The 13,272-nt window shown below is 45.8% G+C and overlaps 1 protein-coding gene across 1 annotated transcript; it reads left to right on the top strand.

The window, feature by feature from the left end:
• The first annotated feature begins 11,999 nt into the window (after positions 1-11,999).
• On the top strand, positions 12,000-12,965 carry LOC119444568 (tigger transposable element-derived protein 4). Its single transcript, XM_037708947.1, has one exon. The coding sequence runs from the start codon at positions 12,000-12,002 to the stop codon at positions 12,963-12,965; it is 966 nt and encodes a 321-aa protein (XP_037564875.1).
• Positions 12,966-13,272: the final 307 nt, after the last annotated feature.

Below are 13,272 nucleotides of genomic sequence, written 5' to 3'. Positions count from 1 at the left end.
AAGCGTCAGTGTAAAACTGAGTGCAGGACGAGTACTTGAACTGGATTTCCAGAAAATGCATCCGGATATGTGCTTCTGGAGCATCTTTTGTGACCTCTACAAACGAAGTATCACACTCTATGAGTTGCCACTGCCACGGTGGCACTGGCTTTGCTGGGGCCATCAGGGTATTTTCAAGTAGTGGGATGTCCATTTCTTCACTAATTTTTCTTACACGTAGTGAAAAGGGTTCTCTTGCTGTCGGCCGGTTATTGAAGAGTGTGGAACTGGTCATATCATTTACGGTTGAGAAGGACGGATGCTCCGGGTTCGAATTTACTTTCAGGAAATAGGTGAGGCTTAAGGATAAACGTTGTATATCAAGCGACCACATGTCCGCCTCTACATACAGGCTTGCCACAGGACTTGTCCTGAAGGCACCAGTGGCTAGGCGGATGCCTAGATGGTGTACAGGATCCAGCATCCTTAGGGCGCTTGGCGTAGCGGAATGGTACACTATGGCGCCGTAATCTAATCTTGTGAGTATGAGGCTCTTGTACAAATTCAAAAGACACCGTGTATCACTACCCCAAGCGGTGCGTGACAACACTTTTAGAATATTTATTGTTTTCATGCACTTGTTTCTTAGATACCGTATGTGTGCCACAAACGTAAGCTTCGTATCTATAATCACACCTAAAAATTTATGCTCGGTTTTTACGGCCACACGTTGTCCCTGCAACTCAATGTCAGGATCTGGGTGCAGACCCCTCTTTCTGGAGAACAGGACGCAGGTGGTCTTTTGTGGGTTAAGGCTAAATCCATTCTCGTCTGCCCACTTCGACACCTTGTTCAGACCAAGCTGAATCTGCCGCTCACAGACTGCAAGATTGCACGAGGCGAAGCCTAACTGTACATCATCGACGTATGCAGAGTAAAACATGTTTCTTGGGATATACAGACGCAAAGAACTCATTTTTACGATAAAGAGAGTGCAACTCAGCACCCCGCCCTGTGGCACTCCAGTTTCCTGCACAAATGTTCTTGATACAGCATTTCCCACACGAACACGGAATGTGCGATTAGATAAATAACTTTCTATGACATTTAACATGTTACCACGTATACCAACGTGTGAGAGGTCTCTAAGTATTCCAAACCGCCACGTGGTGTCGTAGGCTTTTTCCATATCAAGGAATACAGACAGAAAGAACTGCTTATGGACAAAAGCTTCACGAATTTGCGTTTCAATACGTATCAAATGGTCGGCGGTCGATCGACCCTCTCGAAACCCGCATTGGTACGGGTCAAGCAGTTTGTTTGATTCGAGGAAATGGATTAGTCGGCGGTTTATCAATTTTTCGAACAGTTTGCAGAGACAGCTTGTTAGTGCTATAGGTCGGTAACTCGAAACAGACGATGGGTCCTTGCCCTGCTTCAGTATAGGGACGACAATGGCCTCTTTCCAGGCGGCGGGGATCTTGCCGGAGGACCATATAGCATTGTAAAGGCAGAGGAGAGTTTTCTTTGTTTCATGGGGAAGGTGTTTTAGCATTTGATAAACTATGCGGTCAGAGCCTGGGGCAGACTTGTTGCAACAACTAAGCGATGCATATAGCTCAGCGATGCAAAATGGCTGGTTGTATGCCTCGTCTCCGGTGCATTTTCTTTCTATTTTCTGTTTTTCTATTGTAGCCTTGTGTTTTTTAAATGTTGGCGAATAATGGGATGAGCTTGCCACATGTTCAAAATGTGCTCCCAGGCAGTTAGCTTGGTCTTCCAGACTGTCGCCTTGTGTGTTTACCAACGGGAGTGAATAAGTTTGTAGCCCGTTTATCTTATTAACTTTCTTCCAGACTCTGCCCTCGTCTGTATATGAGTTGATGTCTGATAAAAACTTCTCCCAACTCTCTCTCCTGGCCTGTCGGCGCGTTCTTCGGCCCTCCGATTTAATTTTCTTAAAATTGACAAGATTCTCCGCAGTTGGGGAGTCGCGTAGCAACCCCCACGCCTTGTTCTGCTTCCTACGAGCGTTCCGACATTCGTCGTTCCACCATGGGACACGGCGTTTGCAAGTCGCACCACTTATTTCAGGTATACATTCAGAAGCGGCATCAATTATAAAAGATGTAAGATACTCGACGGCAGCATCAATTCCCAGCGAAGATAAGTCAGACCACGAGATACTACTTGTAAGACTTTGGAATTTCTCCCAATCTGCCATATCCAGCTTCCAGCGAGGTGCCTGTGGTGGAGGTTCGTTTTGTGGTGGCGATCTCAGCAGTATCGGGAAGTGGTCACTCCCGTAAGGATTTTTTATAACCTCCCATTTAAGTTCACCAAATATAGACGGGGAGGCTACACTGAGATCAATGGAAGAAAATGTTTTGTTTGCGAGATTGTAGTAGGTGGGTTCCTTCTTATTCAGGAGACACGCACCAGAAGAGAAAAGAAATTGTTCGATTAGGCGTCCTCGCACATCGATACGCGTGTCGCCCCACAAGCTGCTGTGTGCATTGAAATCGCCAAGAACGAGGTAAGGTTCTGGTAATTCATCTATAAATGACTGAAATTCATGCTTGTGTAAAGGGTAATGTGGGGGTATGTAGAGCGAGCAAATGGTTATCAGCTTACCCAGAAGTACAGCACGAACGGCTACTGCCTCAAGTGCCGTATTGAGTGGAAGTTGCTGACAGGCTACACTTCTGTCGAGTATGATGGCCACACCACCCGATGATGCGGCAGAATCCTCGCGGTCTCTTCGGAAAACAATATTCTGACGTAGGAAGTTGGTGTTTCTGGAGTTTAGGTGTGTTTCTTGAACACACAGCACCTTTGGATTAAATTTATTGATAAGTTCTTGGATGTCCTCTAGGTTGTGGATTAGTCCTCTAACATTCCACTGCATTATTGTGTTCATGTTGGAGGAAAATAAAAGGCGCTGTGTGTCTCAAAAGGGAGGAGAGTGACTTTACTTTACAAGGCCTTTGTCAGGCCCTGTAATTGGTGTTTTGTCTTTTTTGGAGCGGTCGAGAGAACCTCGTCGCTCCTTCGACGCTACCTGCGCCGTTTGGATTGGACTGGTGTCCATAGCCTCTTGCGAGGCACTGAACACCCGCTCCAGAGAGAGATGTGTGCGTTGCGTAGACTTCGTCTCGAGCGACGAAGTCTTCGTCCCCACCGTACCGGAGGTCGACAGGACTCCTGTGGCCTCTGCGGTGGCCTGGCTGCTGCCGGAGCTTGTAGAGGCCACTGGTGTGGACACTTTGAGAGATGGCAGGGCAGCGTTGGCTGCTCCCACCTTAGGGGCGGGTGGCGTTAGCCTCGGCACGCTAGGCGTGGTCCGGGCTACCGCCAGAGGCCGTTGTGATGCCGCCCCCCGTTGCACCACTCCGGCGAAAGATGTTTTAAGCAAGAACAACGAGGAGATACGTTGACGTGCTTCGCGGAATGTGATATTCTCCTTCACTTTTACAGTAATTATTTCTTTTTCTTTCTTCCAGGCTGGACAAGCTCTGGAGTATGCCGGGTGACTGCCATCGCAGTTCGCACAATGTACCTCGTCATTTTTGCAATCGTCAGAAGAGTGACCAGTTGTGCCGCACTTTGCGCACATAAGCTGCCCTCGGCAGCTTTGGGATGCGTGACCAAATCTTTAGCATTTGAAGCAACGTCGCGGGTTCGGAATATAAGGTCGAACATGAAGTTTTACATAGCCGGTTTCAAGAGTCTCGGGTAATGTGGTTGAACTGAAGGTGAGTATTAAATGCTTTGTTGGGATTTCGTTGTCATTCCTTCTAATTGCGATGCGCTGCACGTGGATTACGCCTTGGTCCTTCCATCCATCCAGCAGTTCTTCTTCATTCAGTGTCATTAGGTCTTCATCTGATACTACGCCTTTGACTGTGTTCATAGTTCGATGCGCGCTCACAGAAACAGGGATATTACCAAAGGCTACGAGGTGTGCTAGTCTGTTGTATTGTTCCTTGTCTTTTAGTTCCAGGAGCAAATCTCCACTTGCCATCTTTGTTACCTTATAACCAGTTCCAATGGTCTCTCTTAGGCACTTGGCCACAAGAAATGGTGAAATTGTTCTAGCTTTTGTAGATGATTGTTCGCAGTGGAGGACGTGGAATTTCGGGAAACGTTCGTTGTGTTTGTTCAAGAATAGTGATGTTGCATCGGTGCGTACCCTTTTCGAGGCACGATCGGTTGAGAAAGGGTTCGGGGATCCCATGGAAAGAAACTACTTGTTCGGCAACGGCGTCTGCCACCCACCGCGGAGCCCAACAAGGGGACGTGGCAGAACATAAGACAAGTCTGCACAGCGCTAGCAGTATGCCGTTGCTATAACCCAATATGGTATACCCAAGGTAGGACAGCCACACCAGGTTAACCCTTGCCGCCAGGAAAAGTCGAAGTGAATGGAAAAGATGAGAGGACAGGACAGATTAAAAGTGGAAGAGAAAGACGAAGATGATGGTAGAGAGAGATAGGAAAAGACGACTACCGGTTTCCCCCGGGCGGGTCAGTCCGGGGGTGCCGTCTACGTGAAGCAGAGGCCAAAGGGGTGTGTTGCCTCCGCCGAGGGGCCTTAAAGGTCCAAACACCCGGCTTCGGCTCAACCCCCAGGATCCCCTTTTCCCCGGACACGGCTAAGCCACGCACGGTTAAACGTGGGAGGGTCCAACCCTCATGTGCTCGGGTCCGTGGTGTCGCAACACACCAAACGCCTGCTTTCGCAGACGCCCCTGCGGGGACTTTATGTCGAATATCACGGCGACGACGCCAGCGAAAATTTGCCTGGAGTGTCGATATAATTGCCATCGCAATGAAATGAGAAATCGAGCTCGCTTCTACTGCATCTGCGAACGTCGCAATGTGCACCGGCTACAAACACAGCGTGAGCACTAACGACAAATCCAACAGTGGGCACATCGCTTATCGCTACTTTGCCAGAACCCATCTGATGCTGAAAAAGACGCGTGTTTTCTATTGTATAAGCACCAGCACAAACATAACACTAGGCGCATGGGGAGACAGCACACGCAAAGGGACCGGCCATCGTGGATTGCCCAAGCCTTAACCCAGCGCAGATTACCTACAAAATAAGCGCGTGACCTGCGTTATGCATGGCAGAGGCAGGAAAAGCAGGAGGACCTGTGTATTCTAGCTGCTAGTTGAAAGAAGACTCCATGCCGCTATCAAGAAGGTTCGTCAGCTCACGTGTTTCCATCAGCAAGTGACACGTACCGCCAGAGGTTCTACAAAGTACTTGACACAGTGCTGTCTTTGTTAAGCAACAGGTATCCACCTGAGATGTGGCAGCAGAAGTAACACATTTAGTAGCTTGCCATAGGGGAAGAAGACAATGTATATATAACAAAGTTCTATGGTGACGACCTTGAACAAGGACGCCCGATTTTGCAGAGAGATATGCTGATTGACATTGTAAGCCAGCAAAAGTCCGCATCATTGCACACATTCCAGGACGATGTGCACATGTTTATGGGAGGGGGGGGGCAAGGGCGAACACCTGCGAAACCTTTTGCCGAAAATGGCAAAATCGGAAATGGTCTCATCGATCACATCCAAGAGGTCCTTTGCTTGTCTTCAGCGACTGAAAATGTACTTACGGTCGATGACTGGACAAGCCCGTTTAAACTATCTGGCAATCTTGTACGCCCACAAAGACTCCCGCAAAATCAATTTGAATAAGATTGCACTTCCAAATCAAGTGCCCAAATGAACACTTTTTCACTGATGGTGAAATCATCGCATCAGACAATGAACTGTCTTTAATAGAAAAGAGGAAGGCGCCAACTTACAAGTCAAAGCAAACCACCTGGCTTAGAAAACAATGCAAAAAGTTATACAAAGGAATGAAAATGGGGTACATAACAGTGCAAGCAGGGCAAGGCCATTTGGGTGCGCAAGGACATTTGTCTGCGTTATTTGTAAAGCTCCCTAGTCTATCTGTGCATTTTCCTTATTAATTTTTATTCATCATATGCGGTATTGGGTGCTCAATAATGCAATCCACGCTGCTCCCACATTGCTATTGAGTCCTTTCATGCTTTTGAAATATCGCTGTCTTTATTTATTTGTTAGTATGTTTATTTGGGCGCCTGATAATTTATTACTCTCTAATCCATTATTCCACCTCCGGGAAATAAATGAAACTCATTACTTGTCAAAGCTTGCCTTATGTCATTAAACTATTGCGTTTTGGACAGTCATTTGGACAACTTTGGACAACATTTGGACAGTTTTGGACAAACTATTGACAGTCATTAAACTATGACTAGAATTATTAGCATAAAACAATGTGATTCCATAAGTTGTGTTCAGAAATTGTTATATGTCGTGTTCTCAACTAACCTTTCATCAGGAAAAGATTTCTTGATTGTATCTGTGTATTAAAGCTTTCACAAGGCGTTACATTACTTTCTTCATAGATGTGTATTTGTGCAACTTAGGGAGATATAGAAAATATATATATTAACGTGTTTAACTGAATTCGCTTGTCGCATGGCTCATCTGAGACACACCAGTCTCTTGGCAGTGCGAGGGAACTCTGCCTGTGAAATTGACTGTTTCCTACTATGAGGTCTTGCAAATACTACTCATGTAAGGCCAACAATCTTTCGAGGTCACACAGTTTCTTCAAGTGCAACTATTATTGAAAGATGTGTGTGTGTATATATATATACAGGGTGTCCCAGCTATCACGCAGCACGATTTTAAAAAAGAGGAACGGCGTTACGTGAAGCAAACCTAGTGCGTATTGTTTCCAGTGCACTGGAGTAGCCGCCAGTAATTTTTTCGTTACTAAGAGTTAATTGGTTAATTGTAATTAATTATCTAACTCGAGAAGTAATGTCCTAATTATCAAAGTGTTTATGAGAAAATTGTAGAACCATATGAAAAACTCCCGATACAGCTTTCTGCTGCTCAATATGTGCTACATAAATGTGTTTTTCCGAGCGTGAAAGATGCCCGCGAATACACGCAAAGCTCTCGAGTGGCCAGTCACGCGGCAATTCTGCGTGTATTCGCGGGCTCCTTTCACACTCAGAAAAACACATTTATGTAGCACGTATTGAGCAACAGAAAGCTGTATAGGGAGTTTTTCATGTTGCTTTACAATTTTCTTATTGACACTTTGATAATTAGGACATCACTTTTCGAGTTACATAATTACAATTAACTAATTAAATCTCAGTAACGAGAAAATTACTGGCAGCTACTCCACTGCAGTGGAAACAATACGCACTAGGTTTGCTTCATGTAACGCTGTTCTTTTTTTTTAAATCGTGCTGCGTGATAGCTCGGACACCCTGTATATAATCGCTCATTCAGACACAAAGTACCCTCGTTCTAACCCACTCAGCATCGGTTCCAAATGTCTAGTCAATCCTTAAAAAACATCTCAATATACTAGCACAGAGTGATCACCTTAAAGTTATCTTTGCAGAACCCCCACGGGTAGTATTCAGACGGTCTAGTAATCTGCATGACATCTTAACATCATCTAAAACGAAGATTCCCGAGACTGCGGGTTGCCAACCTTGCAAGAAAACACGGTGCAATGTTTGTGCACATATGACGACATCATGTATTGCCACACTGCCTCTGATTTCCACATGAAAATTAAAGGTAATTTTACGTGCGACACTAACAACTGTATCTATTTGCTCAAACGTTCTGTTTGCAAATTACCGTACGTTGGTCAAACTGAAACGCCGTTTCGGTATCGCTTTAACAACCATAAGTGCCACGCTGCTACTCTCCCTCATCTTCCGCTATGAAAACACGTGCGCATTCTGGGCCACTCATTCGATAAATCACCGCAAATATCCTTCAATCTGGTTTTTATTCCCACCACGAAAGAGAGCTTCGAGAATCCTATCTAATTCACAAATTTAAAGCGGCTACTTGTGGGATCAATGAAAGTGCTGGTAAACTTTCCTTTTTACCTGTTTAGTGTGCTAACACCTTGTAAGTTTCGTGGCCCATTAATATTTCACATATACTTTTGTCCCTATCACTTTTGGTTTCTTTGAGGTCAAAAGGTGTGCATCTGCATTTCTAGCTGTAATTCTTCCCTACTTTTCTATTTCTATTTTGACATTTGACTGTGCAGCCGAAATGTCAGTAAAGTCGTGTTATTGTATGCTTTTAAACTACGTTCTCCTGTTCTTTGAATCATATATATATATATGTACATGCATTTTGTAACGGTTATATAACACATATGATATGGCATGCTTATAAAGCGATATGCATATTTCCGCAGGATTCATTCGAAATTATCTTAATGTTTATTACTTAACTTTGTCATAAAATCTTTCACTTATATTATATTTTAGCTTTTCACACACTCAGACTGTATAAAAAACACCTGCCTGCAAACACGAAGAAAACCACATGTGCAAAGAATGTAATGGATCGCAGTTCGTTTAACTCAGAGGTTATTGGAGGTGACAGTGCAGGAGTCCTACGGCCAGGTGAGGGTGTATTGATGGTCTTTGTGGCCAAATACTCTCTTGGCAGCAGCAACCCCTAGCATGCCTTTTGTTAATATGTTTTCATAATGCCACTGTATGTACAGGCAACTTTGCACCCCTTTATAGCACCACTGTATATGCCAGTCGTTTTTGATGACCTTGACATCAAATCATTAGAAGTGTTGACATTCATGACGCCACTAAATCTTTTTAGTGACGCCCGCATGCTTTTTGTTATGTTTTCAATAATGACATTTCATGCACGCGCAACTTTGTACCCCTTTATAGCACCACTGCACATGCCCATCGTTTTCCTTGTTGTCCTCGTCATCCTTGTTGAATGACTGGAAATTATAATCATAATAATTATGGGGTTTTACGTGCCAAAACCAGTTCTGATTATGAGGCACGTCGTAGTGGGGGACTCCGGAAATTTAGACCACCAGGGGTTCTTTAACGTGCACCTAAATCGAAGTACACGGGTGTTTACCCTGGAAATTATGAAGCAGAAACCATCTGCCCCATGCATTTGCTCAGCAAATGGTGCCCGTGTGCAACCACCATGATATTCTGCAGCAATATCATTCAGAGCAATCCTCGCACTTATCTGTTGCTATATCCCTCATGACTACAACAAGTCTTTTTATCCTTGACATATTCACAAGAAATAAATATTTAGCCAACACTGAATAGTCAGTTCTCAAATATGAACTGAACAGCAGGGACTAGGATTCAATTTCAAAGTTTTGGATGGCTGCCCATACATAAGCAACATGGATGAATGAGGCAGTGTAGCAGTGTGTTAGTCATAGCATTGAGCTAACACTTTTTGTTTGCTGTTATTGTACTTGCGCTTGATCATGCTGTGACCACTTTAATGCGTCACGTAACTATAAACGAGAAGGGAAATGGAGGGGCTCGACGTTTGTTAATCACAACCATATAAAGCCTAGAGACAGTGAAGCCAAGAAAAGGATCGCGAAAATTAGCTGTCGTTGAAATAGAAATGTAGAAAATAATGAGAAAAAGAGAAAATGAAAGTAGATGAAAAGGTAACATTCCGGCGGGCTCCTATCGGTGGGGCATGTTATGTTTTGGTAGACTTTCATTTCCCTTTTTTTATTATTTTCCCCATTATTTTCATCACTTAAATTTCAGTGACTCCTAATTTCCCATATACTTTCATTGGCTTCACTGGTTGTTGGCGTTATATGGGTACGAACAAATAGCTATGACAGACAGTCCTCTTACATGTGTCATGGCAGAAATGTTGGTGGCTGTGTGACACGAGATGATGTGTAAAAAAGGTTATTTGAAGTTTACAGACACACTGCAGTGTGCCTGTGGAAACAGCTGCCTTGTACATGTTACTATGACTGCATCTTCTTCGATCTGTGGGAAGTTTATCATGCCTGCATTCATATGAGATGCCACGCAATGTACTTTTAAACTGGAATGTCATCAGACTAAATAAGAGCCAGAAGGCATTCTCCCAGATCAGTGAGCAGTCCGCAAATTCTTGAACAATCCTTTCAGGAATGACAACTATCGTAAAAGCTTGTGCCTGTTCGTTTTCAAACACAGTTTTCGCAGTTGATTTGCTCTATTATAACATGAGCAATGTAGCCTCCAATGTACACTGTCACAGAAATCTGAAGGGAGGGCAAGTGCAGAGGCAGGAGCATAGTTTTCAGTCATTCTAGAACAGTCATTGCTGTCTTTGAAATTTCTGACCGCAGCTGCACTTGTTCTGCCGGTGTCTCTGGAAGCAGTGGAGTGGACATTCCTGCAGGCTCACTGTGAGCAATGTTCGAAAGAACAAATCAGGCAGCAATTCCTGTTTTAAGCACTTTCTCAAGTCCTGAAAGGGCTGCATGAACATTCAAGGTGTCGTTGCAACTGGAAGAGATCTGCAATGTCCCAAAGAGAGATTCTAAAGGGTCACTATTAAATTTGCACATCAGCACGAAACAAAACTTTTCAATACTCAGCAGATACTTTATGAATGTCACCTTTGAACACGTAGCGATGATAAATGCTTCATATTGTTACGTATGAGATGGGTTTACTTACAAAATGATCAAGGGGGCGTAGAGACGAGATCGCAGGCAGTCAGGCATTTTTCTACACCGAGTGCCATTCTATTTCATTTTCTTCGGCTCCGCCACGCAATGTAACATCTTCCTCCGGCACAGACGACGCTTGCCGAGCGAGTTAGGGAATCACATGGTTGGTAGCACTTGATTCAAGAACCCTATGGTGGTAAGGCTTCAGGTGGGCCACATGAACCACTTGTGTCTTCCACGAGCGGCGATTATTGGAGGTCAGTTTGGCTGTGACGTAGTTGACGTCACTTATTCTGTTGAGTATCATGAATGGATCGTTATACGTCGAAATAAACTTGCAATACAAGACTTTCTCCGTAGAGGTGTCCACAGTCAAACATGATCGCCCGGGACGAAAGTGACAGGTATAAGCTGGGTGTCATAGCGTGCCTTGGTTGAAACTTACAAAGATACGGTTCTTAAGCGAGCAAGCCGACACGCTTCTTCGGCACGACACAATGTCGGTGCAATTGATGCGTCTTCCTTTAATGTGAATGGCAAAATTGTGTCCAAGAAAGTTTGGGGACTGCACATACCCAGTTACTTCATGCTTGGCAGTACTGTACGCGTACGTGATGAAGGGCAGCATAGCATCCCAATTCTTGTGATCAGCTGAGACGTACAGTGACATGTTGGTAAGAGTACGATTCGTGCGTTCGGCGAGGCCATTTGTTTGCGAATAGTATGGCGGTGAATGGCAATAAGTAGAATCGCGAAGGCACAGCAGATCTTTAACGCCGGCTGTGAATAGACCCCTTTCATAAATACGCCACCTGACGGTGGGCTTTTCGTCAGTTTCGATTCGCAAAGGATTCTGGAATATAAGCCCCCATGATTAAGTCATGCGCTTGTGAGTCCGTGCGTGTGCCCGTGTAGTGTATCCGTGCGTGGTGCCAGCCGGCTACAATCTCGCTGTGTCCGGAATCCCTGCGAATGTATGCCATCGTACCTTGCTTTGAAAAGACTGCAAATGATTTCGGCGCCGTAATGAGCGGCGTCAATTACCCTTCGACGGGATGGACGAACGATTTGGCGGGGCTGTTGAACTCCGAGTTGAATCGGCTGGCGTCGTCCTCGGGGTAAAAGAACAAAGCTCGTCAGAGCTACAAGCTGCTGATGGAAATTCGAACTGCGCGCCGCCGTAGCCAGCTCGCAGTCTCTGCTGTTAAGCAACAGATGACGCGACATACACTATCATCATCGCGTGTTTTTAGGGGGCAGCACTTGCGTTTATTCGCAAATACTCTGCCGCATCGTCATGGACAGCGGGATACGCAGTGCGTTCGGTGGCAACCTCGAAATCGGCCATTCTCTCCGTCGCCAGTGCAATCGCAACGTCTAACTTCTAAGCCTCTCTTTTGTTCTGTACGCGTCCGTCGCAGACAGACACTACTCGCGTGCCGCTATGTCGTCGCGTGGAAAATACCGTGCCAAAACGTTGAAGGAAAAAGTGGAAATTCTGCGGGAAGTGGATGCAGGGAAGCAGAGTAAGAATGAAATTGCCAAAAAGCATGATATACCGAGAAGCACTCCGTCGACCTACATCCGCAATAAGAAGACTATTGAGGACTCATACGCAGCTGAAACTTTCGCCAAGGATCGGAAGAGAATTCGTACAGCAAAGCACCCGGACCTGGAGGCAGCGTTGCTCGCATGGATTAAGGGAAAACGGAGCCAGGATATCCCATTGAGTGCCCCCATCATTGTAGCGAAGGCAGCTGATTTCGCGCTACGTCTGAACGTCTCCGACTTCGCCGCTTCGGAAGGGTGGTTTCACTGCTTCAGGGACAGACACAACCTCGTTTTCCGCAGTGTGTGCGGCGAAGCCAAATCCGTAGACGCAGAAACCTGCACCGTGTGGCGGAATGGTGCGCTACTAGACCACCTGAACAGGTACGCACCATCCGATATTTTTAATGCCGACGAGACCGCCTTGTTTTTTAAACTCTTGCCGGACAAAACGATCACCTACAAGGGGGACGTGTGCGCAGGCGGCAAACGTTGCAAAGAGCGGGTGACGGTGTTGCTCGGGGCCAATATGACTGGAACCGAGAAGCTCCCCCTATTTGTGATAGGGAAGTCGCAAAAGCCTCGATGTTTTAAGAACATCCGCACGCTGCCGGCCGACTATGCAGCAAATAAGAAGGCCTGGATGACGGGCGAGCTTTTCAAGCAGTGGCTGAGGAAACTCGACCGAAAATTTGAGCTCGGCAAGAGGCAGATTCTCCTCCTCGTCGACAACTGCTCGGCGCACAAGGTGGAAGTCGAGTTGAGAGCCATTGAGCTGGTTTTTCTTCCGGCTAACACCACTGCGGCTCTTCAGCCTATGTATGGATCAGGGCGTTATAAAAGTTTTGAAAAGCTTTTATAGACGCCACGTTCTCGAGATGTTGCTCCTGTGCTCCGATAATGAGAAGAGCTACACCGTCACTCTGCTCACAGCCCTGCACATGCTTGTGCGTGCCTGGAATCAGGTAACCACAGAAACAATTGCGAATTGTTTCCGACACTGTGGTTTCGGAGCCCTTAACGCAGACGCAAATGAAGTTGAAGAGGACGTCCGCGCTCCGGTTCATGTACGGGAGGTGCTCGGCGATGTGGACTTCGGCGACTACGTGAATGTCAACAGCTGCGCGGCGGTGTGCGGTGCCGTGACCGATGATGAAATCATCGCCCAA

This window comes from Dermacentor silvarum, chromosome 3 (genome assembly GCF_013339745.2).
Source record: "Dermacentor silvarum isolate Dsil-2018 chromosome 3, BIME_Dsil_1.4, whole genome shotgun sequence".
Taxonomy (NCBI): domain Eukaryota; kingdom Metazoa; phylum Arthropoda; class Arachnida; order Ixodida; family Ixodidae; genus Dermacentor; species Dermacentor silvarum.
The sequence above is the reverse complement of the archived record's forward strand: the minus strand, read 5'-3'. Positions and strand labels throughout refer to the sequence as shown.

What these genes read in the sequence shown, in the direction of transcription:
- LOC119444568 (XM_037708947.1), top strand. Translation starts at nt 12,000, where the DNA reads ATGTCGTCGCGTGGAAAATACCGTGCCAAAACGTTGAAGGAAAAAGTG.